This window comes from Myotis daubentonii, chromosome 1 (assembly GCF_963259705.1).
Source record: "Myotis daubentonii chromosome 1, mMyoDau2.1, whole genome shotgun sequence".
Taxonomy (NCBI): domain Eukaryota; kingdom Metazoa; phylum Chordata; class Mammalia; order Chiroptera; family Vespertilionidae; genus Myotis; species Myotis daubentonii.
The window spans coordinates 47827184-47852790 of NC_081840.1; the positions used below are offsets into that span (position 1 = coordinate 47827184).

Genomic DNA, 25607 nt, shown 5'->3' on the forward strand with positions numbered 1-25607 from the left:
TAATTACAGGACCAAGAATTAAACTAAACCATCACTGCAGTTTCTCATTTTGACTACTTCACTTTGCCTTTGTGATTTCAGATGCTGCTAATTTTCATCTTTGTTAGGGATCTATAACAATCTATACTACTGACTACTTTCAAAGTCACTTCCAGTATTTACCAACTATGCCTCCTCCTTCAAGAAACCTCTAAAATTGAGTCTTCTGAGCTAGGATAACAAGACAACCAAAAGAATTCTATTTCTTTTTCCAGAGGCACATGGAACTCTGCTTCCATGGCACTTTATCGAACAGGGGATTCTGTCAGTACCTGTGGATATGAGGAGCGGGACCATCCAGGACACCTCTGACAGATGCTACACATCCTCCCACAGCCTAGGAAAGGCCAGGCTGGGCCAAAGCACGGACCTGTCCTCTACGCTATGTCATCAAGTTGAGACACGGACACCTCCCACCTTCTCAGGCACCATCTCATCAGATGGTGGGGTGGAAAGGGTATTTGAGGTCAGGCCCGAGTTAAAAAACTCAATTCTGCCACCTACTGTTTCTGTGTAATAACATCTAAAGGCCTCAATTTCCTCTTCAGTGAATGGGTGATGGTGATTAACGAGGCTAAGCACAGAGTGTGTGCATTCTGACAACGACGACCTAAGGCCTCACCACCCTCACTCCAACACTGTGCAGAGTAGAAAGGGCCCCACAACTCCGCAGTGACTTCTGGGCCCATTTATCGTGCCGAACTGCACAGCGCAAGGACCTGTGTGTGCAGGTGTAAACAAGACGTGCTGACACGTCCAAACGGGAGACAGCAGAGGTGGCAGTTAGACACAGGACGGTACCTCTGCCGGGGGCCTTGAACAAAGAGCAAGTGATAAAAGCAGAATTGAGCAGTTTATGTAAAAATCCTGTCACATCACCTAAAAAAGACACCTGAAGCACTTAGTCTCGAACAATTTTAACAAATTTTGCCCCTGCTTCCCCTCAATGACTGGAGGCAGATAAGAGCAGGTGACACTTTGTAGCGAGGGCCGGGGGTGTGAGCCGGCTGACCTTGGCACAGGCCACCAGCTGGGAGGTGGAGAGGGCACACTGGGTGGCAGCGGCGATCACCCTGTTCTGCAGGACCGTGTCTTCGGCCACTTGGGCAACATTCTTTGCCTTTAGTACCAGCATAGCAGCAGCGTTGGCAACAGCTTTGGCCAAACTCATTAAAACGTCCTAAGAAAAAGAAATGAAAAAAACAAAACAAAACACGAGTCATTCATTTTGTTTTTCTAAAGACCCTTCAGGAAAATAAAATGTGGTGTCCACTTAACCATTTTATTAGAATTCCATTTGACTTCAGTACTTCAGAATAATACTTTTCCACTTATTTTTCTGAAATGTCAACTTATCTTTGGAGCTAGTTAATGAAGAAGACTCACATCCTAATAACATATTCTCCTATACATTCATTAAGTAGCACAAGTTTACATCTAAAAGAGGTTAATTTGAGGAAACGGTTTTTATTATAACCACTGATTATCGTCCATGCACTTATCCAATACTGAGAGTCACATCTCTTGAATGTGGTTGTATTGGTGGATCAAACGACGCTGAAATGCATCCAGACGCAACAAATACTATGTGCTGTGGGAAAAATAGAATTCATGGCCTCCAAGTCACCATGCCCCACTGTAACTTGAAAATTCATATTTTGGATTTCTACTTTGCACAAAAATCCAAGTGATCACCATGAATTCAGCGACAACATTGCCTCCAGAGGGCAACACTGGACATGCACAGACAACCCCTACTTCCAGAGCTAAGGGATGCTCTGCACATAAGTTATTCTCAGTGATCCCGAGCCTTCTGCAGAGGGATTAAATTATTATGAAAAGTGGGCAGGGAGTCTACATAAATAAACTAGCTACAAGCCACATAGCCAAAGCTATGACCTCACTGCGGATGCAAGGAGCTCGGAGCCTTTAAAGATCAGCTTATGCTTCAGCTCACCAAGAAGGCATTCTGCCTGCAGGACGGGAAATCCTTTGATTTCGGCCACCAGCTTTGTGACCGATCTCTGTGACCTGAAGACTAACCACCGCTACATTTAATTTACATCTTTGCTTTTAATATTGAAGGTAGTTTATTTGGTTTGGAAATGCCTTCCCAAACATAGGAGCCATTTTTATTTTGAACAAACGTGTGAAGACTCCCCCAGCGGAGATGTGGTCAGAAGTCTTTACTAATTCATCAGATGATAATGAAAAGCACCTTTGATTCTGAATGCAAAGGGCACCCACAACCTTTACAACAATATTTCTTATGAGAAGATAAATTGGAAAGTCTGTCCAAACTGCACAGTTTTACGTAGAGCAAAGGCCAATTAGAAACCACCAGGTAAGTGCGCTTTAAAATTGACAAAGCCAAGCAGTCTTACAGGAACAGTCCAGCCCAGTCTGTTTTAGGTCTCTGAAGTTTACTGACTGTCCAGGGAAAAACCAAAGCCTGTGATGCCACAAGTTGAAGATGCCTCTGGGATCTAGCTGGCAATTGTCTGCTGCAATTTTTAGAAATTGCTCCCAACACAGCCCAAAAGGTTACAGTTCGTGGACACCTATAGCTCAATGATCAGTGAAAACACACCCTGAATGTCACAAATTATTAACAAGATTTAGGCTAACAACTTTCCAAAGGGTCACAGTATTCATTCCCTCGTTATGAATCCATCTTCGCACACAGAGACAAGGTTTGGTCATGTAGACTCAGGATTATTCTAAAGGGCTTTGTTCGACTCATTTACAGAAACCCTGTTCCTAGTAATTTTGTCCAAAAAAGAAAAAAAAATACAGTTAGAAAAAGAATGTGATCCTACAGCAGGGGTGGGCAAACTTTTTGACTCGAGGGCCACAATGGGTTCTTAAACTGGACCGGAGGGCCGGAACAAAAGCATGGATGGAGTGTTTGTGTGAACTAATATAAATTCAAAGTAAACATCATTACATAAAAGGGTACGGTCTTTTTTTTTTTTTTTTTAGTTTTATTCATTTCAAACGGGCCGGATCCGACCCGCGGGCCGTAGTTTGCCCACGGCTGTCCTACAGCGATAGTTGCAGACAAGGCCTTTGTCGAACTTTTCAACAAGACCACTATTATGTCGTCCGTGTAAAATAAATCTTTGTTAAGTCTGGGAACATGTTGAGGACCCAAAGAAAAGCTCTGAGATCGGATCTCAAGAATCTGAAAACCAGAGTAAGAAATCCAGTGTCAGGAAGCCCCAGGGCTGCTCCTAATGAGCGGCTGCAGATCACCTCCCGGGGGCGGTGCTTACCCGGACGCCTTACAGAAACAAAGCGCTCCAGCCAGGCTTTCCTGGGAAGAGAGCCTCCACAGGCCCGGGTCCTGAACCTGAGCCTGAACCTGCTGCCTAGCTCGTCTGAACAGAAACAAACATTAGGAAGCAGTTTGCATTTATAGGTGATGAAAATGTCGAAGGAAAAAAAAGGCAGTCTTCAACACACAAGGATGCCTGAGATGTCTCAAGGAAGGACTGTGACTTCCCTCTCAACCTTCCCAAACACTTTGGGGAAACAGTATTTTTGAGGAAAGTACATTGGTCACTTCAAGATAATGAAGCCTAGAAAACCAAGCGTGGAATCTCGTATCCACACAGTTCCTCAGTAAGGGTCTGCCTAAGAAGCATTATCTGCTCTAATACAAAAAGCAAAGGGCTCTTTGGGATCTGAGTCAGGAGGAGTCAGGATGGGGACACAGTTAGCTTGGAGTTAGTGGGACATATGCCAGGAATGCTGGATTGTGGGTCTCACCCCCATCACGAGGTGAATGTTCGAGCACTGAGGTGTTACTGCAGGATATGAATGAGTCCCATGGCTCCAGCACCACAGGTGTGGATGAGGAGGAGAAACAATACATGTGTGGATGGAATTGCATGTTTCGTGAAATCACAAGATACACGGTCATGTCTTAGTGTAACACGCATCTTGTGTTGATGAGATTTGGTAGTGCTAAATAAAATGGCATGCAAAACTGCCACAGAGGAAGCTAGAAACTTAAATGCTAGAGTAAAGCTGAATGATCTTTTTATTCTCAATTCTGCCGAATTCCTCAACACTGAACTGGACATGAGATTTGGAGAAGGGCATCTTTCTAGAGGACTGCAACCATTTCATTAAAATGTACTGATACACAATTTGCAAAATTAAGATTTAAGAAGAGGAGAAATAGGAGTGGAGAAGCTCCTTCGAGCCTGAGGCTCCCAGCAGCAGGCCTCGGCACCTCATCTGTGGTGGCTGGCAATGGAGGCAGACAAGTTGAGATCCCATCTGAGCTGGCAGTACATCAAAGCAGCTGCAAACAGTGGCTACAGCTGTTTCCCAGAGAACAGAGAGCACATGCCCATGGTATTGAAAACGAAGGGTGACAAAAACCACTTCACCGCGTTTGTGGTTTTGGATGACACAGACTGACAATAGACACACCTCTACATATGAAGTAGAGCCTGTGCTCTGTGTGTGTGAGTGCGCAGCACACTCTGTCACTCTCATATGTGGACTCCAGGGTAATTCAATTAAAAACTGCTCCAGGCCCAGCCGGCATGGCTCAGTGGTTGAGCGTCCACCTATGAACCAGGAGGTCATGGCTCGATTCCCGGTCAGGGCACATGCCCAGATTGTGGGCTTGATCCCCAGTGTGGGGTGTGTAGGAGGCAGCCAATCAATGATTCTTTCTCATCATTGATATTTCTTTTTCTCTCTCCCTCTTCCTTCCTCTCTGAAATCAATAAAAAGATATTTTAAGAAAACAAAAACTGCCCTCAAATAGATAAAACAAGATTGGCCACGAGTTGATACTTGGGAAGGCTGGGTGGTAGATACAAGGGAGTTCATGATATGTCAGTATATTGACCAATGAGAACAGTTAAATAAGGGCTGTATAATGACGACTGTAAGTGAAATGAGTTTTCCAATTAAAAAAAATTAACACACAAACCTCTCACCCCCAAGATAATCGACCCCAATCTTATTCTTGACAGTTCAAGGAAGATTTGGTTTTACATTACATTTTCCCTGTTTGGGTCTACTCTTGACCATCACTTAGGCTCCTTTCCAAGACTTATGGGCTGCAAATATCTTACTTGGAATCGCTCATCAGTCTCATTCTCTCCGATCTGTCTCAGAAGATCCCCACTGGCCTGTCCAATGCTTCCAGCAGCCGTCAAAACCGTCTGTCGGGGCTATGAACAAAGAACACACATTGGTTGGAAGGAACATGCACTTCCTGTGCAGTACGACTGACAGGCAGTGCCGGAGGGAACCTGCAGGATTGGCAGTCCTGCACCTAAAGGAGAATCTCCGACTATCTGCCAGCCAGGAGACATGACATCCTGGCCAAATCTGTGCGAGGAGGTGCCCGAGGTCTCACAAACCAGTGGATGGGTTCGAAATGTTGAATGAAGGAGTCTTGCTCAGCTGGTAGGAAGGTGACTCACGCTTTATGGAATTTAGGGCACAAAACGTGTATCCCTTTTAAACGTGTATTTGTCACATCTGTTCATTTCTGAGTACCTTGGGGGCAGGGAGGGAGAAGGGAGGCTTCCTACTAAGAGCTCAACTAGTCCTGAATGCTGAACCATCGGTTCTGAACCCAGTTTAACAACTTGCAAACCCTACCGCTTTTTCACCTGCCCCATCAGGACGGAAGGAACAGCTCTGGAAGCAAGAGCCCCATCCCTGGAACTCAAAGGCTGCACCTGTCACAGCAGAACCCAAGAGACGGCTTGCCCCAAGAAGAGCTCACCTCTCCAGAAGTAGGCTGCACCGCTTTCAGCAAGTCCGACACTGCCCCGGCGAGGGTCCTTGCAGCTCTGAGCAAGTCCTCCCCGCTGCCCACCTCATCGTCCATGAGGGCCGCCAAGAGCTTCACGCCCTTGGACATCTCCGTCAGGTTGGAAGAAATGGTGGTGATTGCACACCCCACAGCTGTGTAGTCCGTGTCTGCCGGGTCACCTGGGACAGAGAAGGACCATCTCGGTCAAAGGAGGGTGGTGAAGAGGGAGGAGAGCCCAGTGGGGCAGGAGGTACGTGGCCAGGGGGCAGCAGCACCCTGAGGCCGCCTACAGTGCAATGCTGAGCACAAGCACCTTTGAAATTCCAAAGGAAGGCTGAGCATCTCATGGCCTTTTGCATTAGGCCACTGTCAGCAGCTTAGGGAGTCAACTCTGCCGCTGAAACGGTCAGGCTGCTCAGGGAAGCGAAGACATGCCCTGGCCCTCACTGGACAGTGCTGGGCGGGGAGTGATGCTACGGCAGAAGAGACAAGACAGGAGGCGCGCACGACGGATCTCGTCAGACGGTAAGCTCCCAGAAGGGAGAAACAGGCCTCCACGTACTTTGAAGTATGTCCAACACACTGATGAACAAGGAGAAGGGCGACGTAAATGCTTTTTAATGACGCTACATGATACAGACACAAAGGGATGGATAGTCTCCACATTTCTCCTGGGTCAGTGGGAGAAAAATGCCTGAAGCACACAGGCTGCCTAAAAATAGGCTGTCGTCTCATAATATGAAAATCTGTTTCAATCAAAGAACCTTTTTTAAAAACACACACACAAAAAAACCCCCACAACATACCACAAACCCCTCAGGGTCTTACCGGCAGTGAGGTTAACAACTGAAGCTGTTCCAGCTGTGATGGCATCGACCTGAGAGTGGATTTCATGTTTGGATTCGTCGACTTTATTCTGAACCCATACCCTAGACGCCTGCAAAACCAGACAAGCACATGACACAATCACTGCATGGAATTACCCAGGAAACCAGAGAAGTCGTGCCATAAAATGAGACCAGTGTTCTGGCTACGCTCTTACTGGGCCAACACCAACGAGACCCTGAAGTCACCTTAAACAATGTCTGTAACAGGCCTTTTGCTCCTGCATTGAGGCTAAACAGCATGTATATTTTCCACGTTTTTTACACATTTTTTTTTTTTAACTTTTAAGATCTTACAAAAATTCTATGTAGCTTTATTTAGGTGAAGTCAATAAAAATGAGAATAGTTGATGTCTCATGATAATACTGCATGTGAGCACCAGCAATTGTGGCTAATTTTTTCTTGTTTTTTAGAGAAAGTGTATAGAATTAGGGTGTCTCAGCTCATGAGTGTTCTCTGTCAATGTGGGGATTGTCTTCTGTTTACAACATGAATGCCACATGCATGTGGTTCCTTTCCTGGTAGGATTTTGTGGGGTGGATGGATCAAGACCCCTGTTCTAGATCCAGCTCTTCCACTAACAAGTGGTACAACCTTGGGCAAATTTTATCCAGCCTCTGAACCTCACATTTCTTACACTGTAGGAATTCAATGGTCTCTAACAGCCTTCCCAGCTCTTACAGTTTATGTTCATGGGAACCTACAGATCGCAAATTCTCTTTTCTGGCATTTCTGGACTTAGTCAAATGACCATTTACACTATTACTGGCAACCATACGGAAATAGACTGACGCTGATCTGCTCCCTAAAACATTCCAAAAATACTAATCTAGGTTCAGGATGTGCCTAGCACTACTAATATGTTTTGTATACTAATTCTTAGAAAATTGATGCAGAATGTTAAATCTCAGTATATTAAAATTCTACCTTACAGTTGTGCGGAGTTTGGGAGTCTGCCATATGTTTCACTCTGACATTCCCCAGAGCGAAAGTTTAATGATTTCTGGGAGACACAGCACTGAGACAAGCAGTACCCTGCGTGTATACAAGTACACAAATGAACAACAGGGCTTTGGGGCGAACTTGGAGCAGTTTGTCCTGGCTGGACAAGATGAGCTACAGACTGTATCTTGGTTCTGGCCCCTATGATGGCCCTGTCAGTCCTGAAACAGTGGATTTCAACCCTGGCTGCCCCGTAGAGTCACCTGGGAAGGTGGAAAAGCACTGCTACCCAGGGCCCACCCCCAGGGACACAGATTTGTTCGGCTTGAGCCTTAGGCTTTGGCCTTACAGCTCCTCAGGTGATTCTAATGTGCAAAGGAGGGCTGAGAAGAACTAAAATGTAGATTCTGATTCCGGAGGGGAAGGCCCACGATTTTGCACTCTCAGGAAACCCCAGGTGTTCCCAGTGCTGCTGGCCCCTGGAGATGATCTGCAAAGCCAGCGGCCCGGTGACTCCATGCAGCAGTAGCTACAGGATCGCAGCTAATTACCCCGCCCTGCTGAACAGCTCAGGCGTGGTGGTTCTCAAAGCACGGTCCCCAGAAAAGTGGCAACAGCATCACCAGAGACCTTGCTGGACATGCACAATCTCAGGCCCCGCCCCACACCTACTGAGTCAGAAGCAACCTGTTTGAACCAGCTCTACTAGCGGTTCTGCTGCGTGCTAAGGTTTGAAACCCACTTGTAATAACAAAAGCAGCTGATACTCATGAGCTCTCACGTGTGTTAGGTGCTGTATTAAGAACTCTGCACGTGATTAGATTATTGGGTCCTCATAACCGACCTACTTATGGATGACATATGGAGGCTTAGAGGAAGTTGCCAGATTCACGCAGCCACCGGGCAGTGGAGCTGGGGATCGAGCCCACACAATGTGACTCTAGGGCCCAAGCTGTGAGCCCTCGCCAGGTACTGCCAACAGCCGATAGCACCCTATGATTCTCTCCTCCTAGGAGAGTCAACGCCTCGTTATCTTGGAAAAGGCATGGTTTTCACTTCACCTGGCTGAGTCCAGAGTGCACAGCCCTGTGTCCTGCCTGGGCAGAGACACTGAATGAAACCACTTGCAATATTTACCATATCCTGGCCGAGAGGCGGCAGTGAGTCAAGCTCGCTGAGGTCGTCCTGGGCCTGCTGGACAGCATGCATGCTCGTGTTGATGGTCCCCATGAGGGCCTGCTGGGCCGAGGTCTACAGAGACAGATAAACACAAGGGGGTCATACCGTGGCTCCAGCCCTGACACAGCCCTCTACACAAAACAAGTTGAAATTGAACCCCTGCTCAAGACAAAGTGACCCAGGATACAATTCCAAACTGCCCAAACCACCTCTCATTGGAGAACTCAGCTGACAAGAAGGCTCAGAAAGTGTCCTTGTGAGGGAGCGAAGGGGATCCAGTCCTTGAGAACTGAATATAGAAGACCTCAGGCATGGGAAGCGTGTTTTACACCAGAACTCTTCCTGGTAAACAAGCAAGGATTCCAGCTCCACCTACAGCCAACATGCCTCTTCAGAGCTGAATTACTTCTGAGCTTTCAGTCTCTTCAGCTTTCAAACAGTTCTTGCCCAAAAGGATCCCTGAGCAAACCCGAGAGAGACACTGCAGCAGGGGGACCATCACAGTGGAAGGAACCAATGATCCACTGTGGGGAGTGGGTGGGTTCACTACAGACCGGGTCTACTCCTAAGACTCTCTGAAGGATATCTGGGCTAATTACTAGTAGCAGCTTGACACTGCTAAGGCAAGGAAGCAGGTTTCTACCAGTCACATGGAGAGGACACTGTTTCTCTTCTAGCCTCAGAGGACAACTGTGATCCTAGACAGGAAGGTACCAGCGCCACACAATTAAAAGGAAACATGCTGAGAGTTAGGCGTCAGGACTGCCCGGCTGAAGAGCCAGGATCCAGACAGGAGCTAGCAAGAGTGTGGGTGGCACACAGCCTAGCCCCATGCTGACGCCGCTCCCTGCACACCAGAGGCAGCACCCTGACGTGCAGGGTGAGTGCCCAGGGAGCCTCACCAGTGGGGGCATGTGGCCTCGGTGCATCTGCCCAACCATGACCTGCTGCTGCGGCGAGGGCATGCTGCCAACGTTGAAGGTCTCCGGCCCGCTGGAGCCCGAGCGCATCACGGCCGGCAGCGCCACGGAGCCGTGCTCCACCTTGCCCGTCCGGTTGAACTGCTGCTGCAGGATGGTGGACCTGTGGGGACAGGCAGTCACTGTGAGATGGATACTCATGTGCACTGTCATAGACACAACAAATGGCACGAATATTTGCTGCTTTATGCCGTGGAGGCCAACTGAAAAGAGGCACGCATAGACAGGACTGTGAACGAAGAGGCAGGCTAAAATGCTCCATTGAAGAACCCTGAGGTGAATGCTTTTTAAAATAGTAATATAAATAACCACTCCCAATGGAGTTAATAGGTTCACGGTATATGCAATCAGTTGTTCTTAAACACACACAGAGATAGTCCTATAACAAAGATGTTCCAGGGATAAGTGAGTTTTGTATACACTGACTTATTCAGCAAATCCTACTGAAATAGCATTCATTCAACAAATACCTACTGTGTGCCAGGTTCTATTCCAGGCATGGGAACATTTAACCTTAGCTTAAAGGGAGAAGTATGGAAATAAACTTAAAGAAATCTCCACAGCTTTGACCCCCTCCTGTAGGTCCAATGCCATTGGCCATGGAGGATGTATAATCACTCTTGGAGCCTTGATGATGGGGCACACTGGCACCTCTTCCAGATGCTTTCAGCTGTAGTCTGGGAAGACTCTTCAGGCATCCAGTAAGGCACAATATATCAGTCTTTCACTGCTTAATGTTTTCTTCAAATGAATGATGAGTGCAAAGGACTTGGAACATGTGAAGCTAAGAAGTCTGAGGATGGCATATCTGCCTCAGTAGCCCAGTGGACAAACCCGCAGGGGGAGTCTGGAGGAGTCTGTGTGCACGTGTGGGAGGGAGCAGGGTTGGTGAGCTCTTGCATTTAGGGCAGGGGCCTCTGTTCCAGAGTATTCAGACCATCATGGATCACTCCCCATTGTCCAGGACAAAGCTATGAGCCATGCTAGGACACCAAGCAGCAGGCATGCATGGAGAAACATCACTGTCTATGGAGGGAGTGACACGAGGGAGAGGGGTCTGCGGCTCCTGTAGGAGGTCAGCTGAAAGCTGGGATCCCACCAACGTCTAATGCAGGGAGAAGTGGAAGATCTAGCGATGCGACCACCTGGACCATTTTTCCTGTCTGCCTTGACCATCCCCCATCCTGATGCCCAGGGGTGGGGAAGGGGGCAGCACTCTGGGCTCAGACACTTGCTGAGCTCTTGCTAGGTGATGTGCAAGTGCAGCAGAGCCCTCTGCGGTGAATGCCGCACCCTGTCAGGAAGCACTAATTTCCACCTAATGGTCATTAACAATTCTGAGGACTTAAGGAGTTTTGCCAGAGGTAGCAAGTACAGTATTTGAAATGAGTCACATCAAGTTTGGTTCCAACCTGTGTACTGATGGGGAAAATGGGAAAACACCTTCAAGGTGATTATGAAGCAAACTGTGAGAAAGAGGTGCAGGGTGGTGATGATAGAGAAACAAGTACTATGACTAAATAAGTTCAAATGCTGGGCTCGCTCCAATTTTCTGTCACCGTACTAGAGGAAATATCACAAGATCTGAATGTGAGTACTGGCACTGCCACATGAAGGCACCGCAACTAACTTCCATGAGCTTCTGTTTCTGTATCTCTGAATGGCAGAGGACAACATGTGGGTACCTCTGCCATAGGGGGTTGTTGTTGGGGCCAAGTAAGATAGAATGTGGGACACACACTGTAAAGACAAAAAGGTTATTCCAGCCCTGACCGGTTTGGCTCTGTGGATAGAGCGTTGGTCTGCAGACTGAAGGGTCCCAGGTTCAATTCCGGTCAAGGGCATGTACCTTGGTTGCGGGCACATCCCCAGTGGGGGGTGTACGGGAGGCAGCTGATGGATGTTTCTCTCTCATCGATGTTTCTAACTCTCTATCCCTTTCCCTTCCTCTCTGTAAAAAATCAATAAAAATATGTTTTTTAAAAAAGTTATCCCAACACTCTATTTAACAAAAGGCGAGGGCGGGGGCGGGGGGGGGGGGGCAGGATGCGCTGCACAGGTTTCCATTCAATGGGGCTAAATTGAGATAATTCTGAATTTAATATGATGATGATGATGATGATGATGATGGCAACAGCAAACATTCATTCTGTGCCAGGCATTGTTTTATGTGCTTCATCAGCAAGTCAATCAGCAAAATAAAACTTATAAGGAGATATTATCATTATTCCCATTTTATAAATGAGATGGGGGGGAGCACAGAGAAAATTCATAATGTCCACAAACCCGCAAATGAAAAATACAGCCCCCAGATTTGAACCCCAAGTTTGGCTGCAGCATCCATGTTCTTACCCACTTCCCTCTGCAACATTACAATATGTGTACCAAGTGTGGCCCACAAACAGTAAGTGCTCCACTGGCTGGGTCCCTCCCCCCAAAGGAACAGGATCAAACAAAAGCTCGCTCTCCAGCCCTTTGATGAAAAGGATGCGGTTTATGAGGTTTACATCAGAAATGCAGACCAGGACTCCTGAATGTTCCCTGCTGCTGAAGATGGATTAAACACCTGTTCAGTGTCTCCCTGAAATCGTTAACCCCCAGCTCCCCAGACACCCTGAGCACTGACACTGACGATCTGAGACCACACTTCAACAAGCCAGACTCATTGAAATCATACATTATCTTCTCCTCCATGTGAAGAACTTCCGGGCAACAGGCTCAGAGGGCAGGAGGACCCCCGCCATGCAGTGGGAAGGCAGCTCTTCAGCGCTCTTAACGACACTTACTTTTTGGGGGAGACGGACTCTTCTAACATAGTTGACTCCTCATCACCCTCTAGTCCAAATCTATCTTTACTTTGTTTCTAGAGGTAAAACAAAACACAGAAACAAAAATCAGCAGGTCTTTACACAAGGACGTTTTATTTTTATTTTTTATTTTTTTAAAATATATTTTATTGCTTTTTCACAGAGAGGAAGGGAGAGAGACAGAAAGTTAGAAACATCGATGAGAGAGAAACATCGATCAGCTGCCTCCTGCACATCTCCCACCGGGGATGTGCCCACAACCCAGGTACATGCCCTTGACCGGAATCGAACCTGGGACCTTTCAGTCCGCAGGCCGACGCTCTATCCACTGAGCCAAACCGGTTTCGGCACAAGGACGTTTTAAAAGGTGTCACACAAGCAAAAGCGTGGAGGTTTATAGCAAATTCCTTAGATTGAATATTTAATAAGTTATGGGTGAACAAAGGCAATAAAAATAAATTATTTACTATGCAGAGATATATAATGTCTTCTGCATTTATTATTGCACAGACCTAATTTCATATAATTAAAATCAAGATGCAGATATTAATACTCTAGTAGAACTTGGTTCTTTGAATGGACTGTATCTAAAAGCTTTAGCAAACTTGTCTGTATACCACAATGTCATATAACCCTATTATATTTAGGGAATAAAAACAACATGAAAAATGCAAAAACATCTTCAGACCCTCAACCTGGGCTCCTACAGAGGCTGGAAAGTGTAATGTAACTACCTAGAGAGGAAGATGCTGAGGGGTTAGTTAGGTTCATTCATTAGCTAAGTGATGCACTACCACTAATTACCTGGCAGTCAATGATACAGATGATCGGCAGCAAAATCAGAAATTCTCATAGGATCTTTAGGTCAAAGACCACACACTCAAGCAATCTCAACATCATAGATTAAATTAGTGAATCAAGTACTTCAAATAAGGTGTGTGTGTGTGTGTGTGTGTGTGTGTGTGTGTGTTTTCCAGGTAGCCATATCATCTAAACCAGCGGTCGCCAACCTTTCGGACCTCATGGACCACCAGTGGTCTGTGGACCACCAGTTGGCGACCACTGATCTAAACAGAGTCTTAATAAAGAAACCTTGCTTTTCCAATTGGCATCCGTAGGAAATACCTTTTTGAGGATGATATCAATGTAGCCTGCAATCAGCTGGGATATTTGCTCTCCCTCGGTGGTTTGCACTGAGTAGTAACTTTCCTGATATTCCCCAAAATCCTGGAGGGGGAAAGCAGCATTAGGAGAAATATAATAAATCAGATATATCAACAGTTTTAAAGGTGAGAAGGTCCAGGTTCAAGATAGCATAGACTTAACATGTCCTTTGCTCTTCCCCTCTAAATACAACCAAACATCCAAAATCTTATTTGACAAACTTGGTAAAAGGGCTCTCAAAGCTCAAAAGGTGAACTAGCTGGGGGCCTCAGGCCTTGAGAAGCCACATCCACTGACTTCTTGTGTTTTATTTCATACTAGAGGCCAGGTGCATGAAATTCGTGCATGGGTAGGGTGCCTAGGCCTAGTCAGTGATCAGGGCTGATTGGGGCCTTCCGGCCATCGGCCAGGGCCTTCCTTCATTCTGTGCCACCCCCTGTTGGTCAGTGCACATCATAGCAAGCAATCGACTCTGGGTCTCCCAGTCGAACTCCCGAGGGGACACTTTGTATAATAGCCTTATCCTATCTAATAAAAGAGAAACATGGTAATTGGCATACGACCGCTACCCTTCCCATTGACTAATCAGGCCAATATGCAAATTAACTGCCAGCCAAGATGGCGGCCGGCAGCCAGGCAGCTTGAAACTAACATGAGGCTTGCTTGCTTCAGTGACGGAGGAAACCAACGTTCCCCGCCTGCCGCTGCAGGCCTCTGACCTGCAACTCTAAGCAACTATGTAACAAATATAGAAGCTAAACAAAACCCCAGAAACCCGCTTTAGTCTGCCGGGCTTCAGCCAGCAGGATCGCAACATTGTAAACAAAGGCCAAAAAACCACTTTCAGCAGCAGAGGCCTAAGAGCTGGAGCCAAGCCTCAAAGCTAAAGCTGTCCCAGAATGAAAAAAAAGAAAGAAAAAAAGGAGCGGTTGGGAGCTTCTGTCACCTGCCAGCCTGAAAACAGCCCTCAGCCCCTCACCCAGACTGGCCAGGCACCCCAGTGGGGACCCCCACCCTGATCCAGGACACCCTTCAGGGCAAACCAGCCAGCCCCACCCATGCACCAGGCCTCTATCCTATATAGTAAAAGGGTAATATACCTCCCAGCACCGGGATCAGGGGAGCCGTGAGGCCTCCCGGTGTGACAGGGGGCAGCGCCCAAACCCCCTGATCGCCCTGCGGCTCTGTGTGTGACAGGGTGCGGCGCCCCAACCCCCTGATCAGCCCTGCTCTGTGGGTGATAGAGGGCGGCGCCCCAACCCCCTGATGGGCCCTGCTTTGTGCATGACAGGGGGCAGCGCCCCAACCCCCTGATGGGCCCTGCTCTGTGCGTGACAGGGTACAGAGCCCCAACCCCCCTGATAGGCCTTGCTGTGTGTGTGACGGGGGCAGCGCCCCAACCCCCTGATTGGCCCTGCTCTGTGCATGACAGAGGGTGGGGCCGCAACCTCCCCATCGACCCTGCCTTGAGTGTGATGGGGGACGGTGCCCCAACCCCCCAATCGGCCCTACCCTGAGCGTGACTGAGGGTGGCATCACAACCTCTCGATCTGCCCTGCTCTGTGCATGACAGGGGGCGGCGCCCCAACTCCCCAATCGGCCCTGCTCTGAGCCTGACCAGGGGCTGCACCTAGGGATTGGACCTGCTCTCTGTCACCCGGGAGCAGGCCTAACCCAGCAGGTCGTTATCTCCTGAGGGGTCCCAGACTGCGAGAGGGCACAGGCCGGGCTGAGGGACCGACCTCCCCCCCACTCCCGAGTGCACAAATTTTTGAGCACTGGGCCTCTAGTATATATATATATATATATATATATAGAGAGAGAGAGAGAGAGAGAGAGAGATCCCTTTACTCCACGCTTGCGTGCTAGAGAGGCCCAACACTTGGAAATTCCAACGAGCAGATTTGAAAAGCCTGTTCTCTGTGGCAAAAGGAGCAGAAGAGGAAAGCCCAATAGAGACCTGGTTGGAGCTCCAACCCAGCCTGGGCTGGGTTCACCGGCAGCCGCAGAGCAATGAAAGCCCAGGCTGTCCCAGTCCCTGCTCCACAATCCAGGCAGGCAGGTGGTTTGATGTCCTGCAGCCGTGGCCAGAGTGAAACCCTGTGTCTCCCTGTCCTCCACCAGTGGCATAACAAGACTCAGGTCCAGTGGCTTCTGCCTCCCCGCAGAGGTCACCCAGCAGTAGCAGGTGGCCCAGGGAAGTGCCCTCCTCCCTCACAGACAGCAGCGAGTTCTGAGCAACAATCCCAGCAGTGTCAAAGGAACAAAGGAGTCCAGAATAGCACTGCACAGGTTCAGAAAATGAACTGTCAGTGCAACTAAAGCGCACAAAGATAGGCTTAGAACTAAATCTATATAAGGTGACTGATAAAATAGAAAATTTAAATCAGATCATGAGTCTTCTAATATATAACCAAAATGTCTAGGATTCAACTGAAAATCACTATATATATCAAGAACCAGGACAACTACAATATGAATAAGAAAAGAAAATCAATTGATGCCAATACTGAAGATGAATCAGATGTTGGAATTCTCTGATAGGGGTTTTAAAGTAGCCATAATAAAAAATGTTTCAATCAATTAGAAATTCTCCTGAAACAAGTGAAAATATTGGAAAGTTCCAAAACATAAATGTAAGTAATTAAACAGATGAAATGAAAATTATAGAACTGAAAAATGCAATAACCAAAATAAAATAGTGTAGAGATGAGAGAGGTCAGAATCAGTAAACTTGAATTTAGTCTATCAGAGCATTAGAGAGTAAATAGACAGAACAAGCAGAGCTTCAAGGATCTATGAGACAACAAACAGCAAAAGATCTAATATACATGTCATCATCAGAATCCCAGAAGGAGAGAACAGTGTAACAGTGTGAGACAAAAAAAAAAAAAAAGAGAGAGAGAGAAAGTATTTGAAGAAATGCTGGCTGAAAACATGCCCAAAATAAAGAAGCTAAGCAAACCCCAAACAGAACAACCCCTAAGAAATCCACACCAATAACTTTTTAGAAAAATAATTGATTTCAGTGAAACAGGAAGAACCTAGAAGAACCAACAGGAGAGCCTGGGCTAGGTGGTGTGGCTCACTGGGAAGTCAGAGAAAAGGGGGCCTTGGAGACAGGGTTAGGGGGTGAGCCTGGGGTGAGCTGCTGCTGCCCATTGTTCCCCTGGTTGCAAGTCTCCTGGGGACTCCTAGAGTTTAGGACACATGCCTGTCGGGGAAGGTGAGAGGAAGGGAATGGCGCAGGTGTGCACTCCAGGGGGACAGTGTGCCCACACCAAGAACTTTTGAAAACTAGGGACAAAGAAAAATGTTTAAAACAGCCATAGAAAAGTGACATATTATCGAGAAACAAACATACTATCTGCAAATGAACTTGAATGACAGAAAATTCTAATCTGAAACCCTGGAGGCCAGAAAGGAGTGGCATGACATTTTTCAAGTGCTAAAAAAACAAAAACAAAAAAAACACAACTGTACATTTCAAATCCTGTATCTGTAAAAATTACCTTTCATGAATAAAGGGGAAATAAGAACATTCTGAGATTTAAAAAAACAAAAACAAAACAACCCTAAGAGAATTTGTTGTTGGCTGACCTATCTTTAAAGAATGACTAAAGGAGGCTCTCCAAACATAAAGAAAATGGTAACAGAAGAAGGCTGGAAAGTTTTAAAAGGGGAAGAACAACAGGATGGATAAAAATAGAAATAAATGTAATTAACTATCCTTTACCTCATAAGTTTTTAAAGTCATAGTTTATGGTTGAAGCAAAAGTTATAACACCATCTCATCTGGTGTTCAATGCATTTAGAATATTTAAACAATAACACTTAAAAAGTGGGAAGTGTAGAGACCTAAATGGAAGGTTGGTTTTTACACTTTACTTGAAGTGGTAAAACAATGAAAGCAGTAGGCTGCAATTGATTTCATATGTATATGTTCACAACTAGGAAAATTATTAAGAACACCACACAGAGAGACATACTAAAAACATAAATAAATAAAAATGAAACTCTAAAAAATGTAACCCCCCAGGAAGGCAAGAAAAACAGAGGAAAAAGAAATAGAGGGGACAAACAAAACTTATAAAATGGTAGACTTAAGCCCTGACATAAAAAATTAGCTAAAAACTCAAATGGTCTAAACATACCAATTAAAAGAAAGACATTGAAAGGGTGGATTTAAAAAAATAAAAGAAACCACAACCCAACTCTATGCTCTTTATATGAAACACATTTCAAATATAACTCGACTACTAATAAAAGGATAGAAAAAATATGGCATGCAAACATTCATTTAAAATATGAGTGGCTATATTAATATAAGATAAAGACTTCAGAGCAAAAAAAATTTACTAGGAAGAAAATATGTAACAATAAGACAATTTCTCCGTTAAGAAGATAAAGAAATCTTAGATGTATAGAAACCAAACAATAGGGCTTCAAAATATATAAAGCAAAAACTAATAGAGATGAAAGGAGATATGGAAAAAGCCAGAGTTGCTGTTGGGAACTGACTGAATAACTAGACAGAACATTAACAAGGATACAGAAGACTGGAACAACACCATTAACCAACAGGATCTACCTGGCATTTATAGAATACTTCACTCAACAGCAGAATACACATTCTTTTCAATCACTCAGAGAACATTCTCCAAGAATGATCATATCCTAGGATATAAAACAAATCTTAAAATGCTAAGAAATAAAATTATACTTAATATGTTCTTTGGCTGTAATAAAGTCAAAGTAAAAATCAATAACAGACAATAGGAAAATCTCTATAAATACTTGGAAATTAAATTAAGGCTAGGAATAGGAAGGAAACAAATATTACATGTTACAAACATAAAACCAACCGTATACTTTAATAAAAACAATGAAAATTCATTGTTTTCTGCTTGAGGTAGTTACTGAGATTCATAACTATGTAAAACTTTGTTTTTAACAAAGCAATACTTGGACCTAGTTTAAAAAGACCAGTCTTGCTAAGAGGTATATGATAACACATAGCTGTCCTCTGCCCTACACATTCCTGCCTTCGCTTTCCAATCCCGACCCCCACCTCAGACAACCATTTCCCACCCTTTAAAGCAGTTTCTTCCACTATAAGTCCTCACTTAACATCATTGCTATGGGAAACAATGTATAACGAAACAAAATTTACCAAAGGCTAATTGATATAAACCAGAGTTAAGTTCCTAGGGAATCTCATCAACGATATAATGAAATGATGTTATTTGAGGATCTGCTGTATTTCTAAATAACATGTTTATATTAATTTCTTGATTTATCTATTTTAGAAATGATCCACAACTTCCTGCAATGGCAAATGAGAATGCAGTTCTCTAAGTATGAACATTCATTTTTAAGGGCCATGCAGGTACAGATGTTACTGATTATAGGAGGAAAGAAGGTACATTTTCTGAAGATTTCTTCTAACTGGCATGCGTCTATCAACCGATGACCAACTTATATAACTGATTACTCCCTCCAAGGCCACTTCCTTACACCTTTTTTTCTGATGGCCTATTATGAGCTCTTGCCTCAATGCCAGCTGATATTTCAAGTGTTCAGCAGAGCTGGAGAATAGTTGTGAAGAAACCGACAAATTTTAATGTTTTTTTTTTTTAAATTTCTCTTCTTACTCAACTTGCCCTACTAATTCTCACATGTAAGTATGACTATTAGTTAAGGCTACCCAGTTAGACTCCGCTAAAAGCAAATATTGAGGTTGGGAGCAGGAGTTCAGAGGTACGAAAGCTTACGACAAGCACACTGTTCATATTTTCCATGTGTCTCACACTGGGCATTTCATCACGACCATGTCATTTGATCCCAGCAACTCTGTGAAAACAGGTGTTGCTATCCCCATTTTACAGCTGAGGAAGTTCAGGCTCAGTGAGGACAGGTGACTTGAGAAAGGTCACAGAACTCAGAAATGACCAGCTGAGGTGGAATACTGCCCCAAAGTCTACGCTGCTTCCACTATACAGCATGCTCTCTTTCCAGGCAGGCTGGGAAAACACACCTCAGCAAGATGTCACGGTTCTTAGGAACTTCTACAACAATCAGAGATAAAGGGCGCCTTCGGATGGGCCTCAGAGCATTAGAGTTTCCTTTTAGGGTACGCTAGGGATGGCATCAGGGACACAGAAGACTGAGAAGCATCCTGTGAGTGGCTCTTCATAGAGACATTCTTACTTAAAGCACCACAGAGGAGGGGGTGGCCAAGGATACCCAGCTTTTATACATTTCCCTCAGTTCTGGACCAGTACCCATGCCCACCCCATGGTCTCCCACCATCTGTCCCTCTCCACACTGCCCGCGAAGGCCAGGGAAACCCAGTGGGCTTGTACTGTTTCTCCTGCCTCACCATATTACCCAAAGCCATGTGGGCCCCCTCGTTGCCCTCTGCCAGTCCCTACCAACGTGAAGCTCTTGGGCGAGGCTGCCCAGCGCTTGACCGTGGTGAGCGGCCACTCCTGCAGCACTTCCTTGGTCTTCTCATCCACGCGCATCACTGAGTCCTTGGTGATGCCCAGCAGGCGGGGTACCAGCTTGTTCTTGCCTTTCATCTTTTCCTGAAACAGGAGATACCAGGTCAGCGCTCTTCCTCTGAATACATCTGATTTTGCCAAATAATCAATGACATTGCAATGTTTTCCCTGTGGTCAACTTACATACACTGTGTTTCAAAATAGGCAGAACTACCGAGTCTTAAAAATCTTTACTGATTATTAGTTTTAATAATTGTTTAAGAAACAGTAATCATGCCTATTAAATTAATGGATACCTACCTGTCACTCACACCTGAACAAATTCGAGATCAGTTAATAACTTAGGAGAAACATACAGGTGAATATTTTTGTGATCAATGAGTGCGAAAGGACTCTATATCCCAAAATAAAATATATATATATATAAAGGAAATGATTAATAGTTTTAACTACAAAATATAATGGACTTCAATATATCTAAAAAAGAGACACAGAGGTAGGAGAAAAAGAAAGAAACCTCATCATAAGCAAAATGAAAAAGCAAATGACCGGGGAATAAATATTTACAACAAATACAAAGATAAAAAATTTCATATACATTGTATGTGAAAGGTTATCATAAATCAACAATAACTAGCAAAGAATATACACAGAAACTGTTTAGAACAATAATTAGGCAATAAGTAATCAACAATTGGATAAATGTTCATGTATATAAGATGGCAGATTTAAAAAAAAACAGAATTAAAGAAAATATAAAGGGGAAACACTGTTGAGGGAATTGAAAATGGCATAGCCTTTATAGAATAAATGTGTCAATAATAAATGAAAGCTTTAGAAATATTTCTACTTTTGACACATCTTGCTTTTAGAAACTTGTTAAAAAACAAATTATAAATGGATGTGAAGATTATACAGCAAGAAGGTTCATCTCGAGTTTACCATAGAGGAAATGAGAAATAACCAAATTTTCAATAAATAGGGGATTTGAAAAATTATTGCACAAATAACAGACTACTCTACAACTCATAAAATGCATATTATAGGAAAACAATTGGACAATACAGTTTTCACAATATATTATAAAATAAAAATCAACAGTTTGCACTGCATAATCCTAAAGGAAGTAAAATTTTAAGCATAAATTTTAATTTAAAACATTAAAAGAAAATTTAAAAAAGAAGATTTTATTATGTGATAAAATGGTGGCAACAATCATCTCAAGTTATTTGTATTATTTTCTTGTGCTTTTCCTTATTCCCAAATTTCACCCAATACACATCTTTTTGTTGTCAAGGAAAAACAAACAAACTTTTCCAATAATACTTGCTGAAATCTCATGATGACTACACCACGATTCCCTAAGAACACATATACAAATTAGCACCCACAAAGTGTGTATATATAAGTAGGTGTGAGTACAAGGGGACAGGCACTCAACACTGGGCAGGAGTGTGCTACATGTTAGCCTTTCCATTAATTTTCAAAGCATCCCTTAAATGTTGGCATCATCATCATCATCCCTGTTTTGAAATGAAGGGACCAGCAACTCGCCCAAGGCAGATAGCAGTGAGTGGGAAAGCCATGATTAGGACACAAATTTGACTAGCTCAAAAATACTTCTGATTTCAAAAGCAGGCTGTCTACCACAGTGTACTTCTTCTGGGGGAAGCAATTAGAAAAAAGCAAAAAATGCCCCCTCCTGGCCCCCAAGGGCAGTTCATAAATCATCAGGTGGCGAAGGTCCAGCACACCTCCAGCTTCCTCCCTGGAGGAAGAGAGGACAGCATCGGGAATCTGCGTGGGGGGGCCAAGGAGTGGAGTCTGCAGTGCAAGAACCTCCCAATCCTGATGAAAGCAAAGAAGAGTCAGACCCTGTGGAGAGACGCCAGTTCCACAAGAGGTGAAATCAGTGCCCGTGGAGGGTGCCCATCAGTCCAATTTGGCTTCAGGAGCCACACGGAGAGTTAGGTGGAGAGGCTCTGGGCAGCTGGTTTAGTCACACATGGAGGAATGAGATGGTCAAAGGGTACAAACTTGTAATTGTAAGAGGAATGAGTTCTGGGGATTTAATGTACACTACTGTGACTATAGTCAACAATACTGTATTATATACTTGAAAGCTGTAAAGAGAATAGATCTTAAATGTTCTCTACATAACAAAAATAAGATAATTATGTGAGGAGGACATAATCTCATTGTGGTAATAATTTTAAAATATATACATGTAACAATTCATCACATTGTACACCTTAAACTTCCACAATGTTCTATGTCAATTATATCTCAGAAAAGTTGGGAGAAAAAGATAGCTTCATCTGATAATTTTATATGAAGCCACTAAGGTGTGTGATAACATTCAGCACCTATTCATTATAAATATTTCTTTAAAATGCTGGAATACATATACTTTCTCAAAGAGTATTTCAATCCTATTATCAGTATTCTACTTGATAGAAAAATGCTAGAGAGAAATATATAAATATTGGGATATGAACAAGTTACCCTTTAAAATCTTACCCTTCAACATTATTTTGGAAGTTTCAGAAAATGCAGAAAGATTTTTTTTTTTAAATATATTTTATTGATTTTTTACAGAGAGGAAGGGAGAGAGATAGAGAGTTAGAAACATCGATGAGAGAGAAACATCGATCAGCTGCCTCCTGCACATCCTCTACTGGGGATGTGCCCGCAACCCAGGTACATGCCCTTGACCGGAATCGAACCTGGGACCCTTGAGTCTGCAGGCCGACGCTCTATCCACTGAGCCAAACCGGTTTCGGCAAGATTTTTTTTTTTTTATTCTAAGCATTAATTCAGGGAATGAAGGAACAAAATTATTTATTGCTATGATTGTTTATCTTATAACAAGATACCAGAATCATTTCTTTCTTTTTTAAAAATATATTTTATTGATTTTTTACAGAGAGGAAGGGAGAGAGATAGAGAGTTAGAAACATCGATGAGAGAGAAACATCGATCAGCTGCCTCCTGCACATCTCCTACTGGGGATGTGCCTGCAACCCAGGGACATGCCCTTGACCGGAATCGAACCCGTGACCTTTCAGTCCACAGGCCAACGCTCTATCCACTAAGCCAAACCGGTTTCGGCCAGAATCATTTCTTAACTATTTACTTTGAAATAATCACAGATTAACAGGATGCTGTGAAAGTAATACAGACAATAAAAAAAAAAAATCAGATATAATAAAGTGTGTGTGAGGATGTAGAAAAATTGGAGCCCTAATACACTGCTGGTGGTCCTTTAGAAAATAGTTTGGAAGTTCCTCAAATAATTAAACATGGTGATAACATACAATCCAGCAATTCCACTCTTAGGCATACATATCCAAGAGACTTCAAGGCATATGTCCACAGAAAAGGTTGTGCATGAATGTATATAGCAGTATTTAATCCATAGGTGGAGACCCAAATGTTTATCAGCTGATGAATGGATGAACAGTGTTATATTCACCTTAGCTCCTGGCAACCACCCATCTTATTCTCTGTTTCTATGATATCCGCTTTTTAAAATTTCACATATAAGTGAAATCATATAGCATTTGTCTGACTTATTTCACTTAGCATAATACCCTCCAGATCCACCCATGTCGTGGCAAATGGCAGGATTTCCTTCTTTTCTAAGGCAGAATAATATTACACATAATAATATTACACACAGTGGTAATTTTTGTTAGTGGTGTAATGATCAATTTAATTCTTCTGCATGTGAATGTTGTTTTCCCAACACCATTTATTGAAGAGACTATCTTTTCCCAATGTGTATTCTTGGCTCCGTTTGTCAAATATTATTGCTGTATATGCATGGGTTTATTGCAGGCTCTTGATTCTGTTTCACTGACTTATGTCTTGTTTTTATACCAGTGCCATACTGTTTTTATTACTATAGCTTTATAATATAACTAGAAGCCCGGTGCACAAAATTCATGCATTTGTGGAGGTCCCTCAGCCAGGCCTGTGCCCTCTTGCAGTCCGGAAGCCCTCAGGGGCAGTCAGACATCCTTAGCGCTGCTGCAGAGGCAGGAGAGGCTCCCACCACTGCTGCTGTGCTTGCCAGCCATGAGCCCAACTCAGGGCTTCTGGATGAGCAGCACTCCCCCTGTCGGAGCACACTGACCACCAGGGGGCAGCTCCTGCATTGAGCATCTGTCCCTGGTAGTGGTAGTCAGTGTGCGTCATAGTGACTGGTTGTTACACCATTTGGTCAATTTGCATATTAGCCTTTGATTATATAGGATTTGAAATGAAGCTGTGTGATGCCTCCTGTTTTCTTCTTTCTCAAGATTGCTTTGGCTATTTGGGATCTTTTGTGGTTCCATACAAATTTTAAGATTTTGTTTTCTGTGAAAAATGTCAATGGAATTCTGATAGGAGTTGCATTGAATCTGTAGATGGCTTTAGGTAATATGAACGTTTTTAACAATATTAACTCTTTTGATCCATGAACATGGGGTATCTTTCCATTCATTTGTATTTTCTTTAATTTCTTATACTTTTAGGTGTATAGATCTTTCACTTCCTTGGTTAAATTTCTTTCTAAGTATTTTTTTTTATTGCTTTTTGATGCTATTGTAAATGGGGGTTGTTTTCTTTATTTCTTTCTCCATGCATTCTGTATGATGTCATCTTATTTGCCTTATTTATCTAATTTATTAGGTTCATTATTTCATAACATTTAATTATTCCTGAATTCTCAGATGTACTACTTTTAAAAGCATGCAAACTATATGGTCAAGTAAACAATATTTATGAAAATCACTTTAAAAAATAAAATGTAACTAAATAGGACCATTGAGTAAAAAATTAAAGTTAGTAGCATTTTCACTTTTATTATGTGATGGAAAACAAAATTATTGAAAACTAAAATTTGAGTATCTAATATGTATATGAAAGTTGTCAGTACTGCCTACCTCCGTTGACCCTGACCTCACTACAAAGAGATGTAATTTGAAAAAAAGTGAGAGAAGGAAGGAAGGAAGAAGAAAATTCTATTCCTTTCTCATTTTTCCTTAAATACTTTTGTTACAGAAGAGTCTTCACTTGACTAAATCTTAAAGACCCTGTGATAACCAGATCTATGCTCTATCTCCAATTATCCGACTAGTCATGGACAGATTATTCTCAGGTGCTAAACTGCTTTTGGAGGAAAAAACTTTGTTCCTGTAATTTTCTGTTCAATTTCTTCTTCTTTCTTTTTTTATTAAATTTATTGGGGTGACATCCTATATAATAAAACCATAATATGCAAATCGAACAGCGGAACCACCATCCGTATCATGTGCACTGACCACCA

At 43.7% G+C, this 25607-nt stretch overlaps 1 protein-coding gene across 14 annotated transcripts in view; it reads right to left on the minus strand.

Moving 5' to 3' along the window:
* The window catches only part of TLN2 (talin 2), a 421164-nt gene that overhangs the window by 134113 nt on the left and 261444 nt on the right, over positions 1–25607 (minus strand). For all 14 annotated transcript variants that reach the window (XM_059699497.1, XM_059699520.1, XM_059699515.1 and 11 more), the window contains 9 exons: positions 20222–20377; positions 13749–13850; positions 12603–12679; positions 9739–9919; positions 8795–8908; positions 6659–6767; positions 5801–6009; positions 5139–5237; positions 1052–1219 (listed from right to left, as the gene is read on the minus strand). In XM_059699497.1, the coding sequence (XP_059555480.1) occupies positions 1052–1219; positions 5139–5237; positions 5801–6009; positions 6659–6767; positions 8795–8908; positions 9739–9919; positions 12603–12679; positions 13749–13850; positions 20222–20377 (1215 nt within the window). The remainder of the gene's footprint in view (positions 1–1051; positions 1220–5138; positions 5238–5800; positions 6010–6658; positions 6768–8794; positions 8909–9738; positions 9920–12602; positions 12680–13748; positions 13851–20221; positions 20378–25607) is intronic.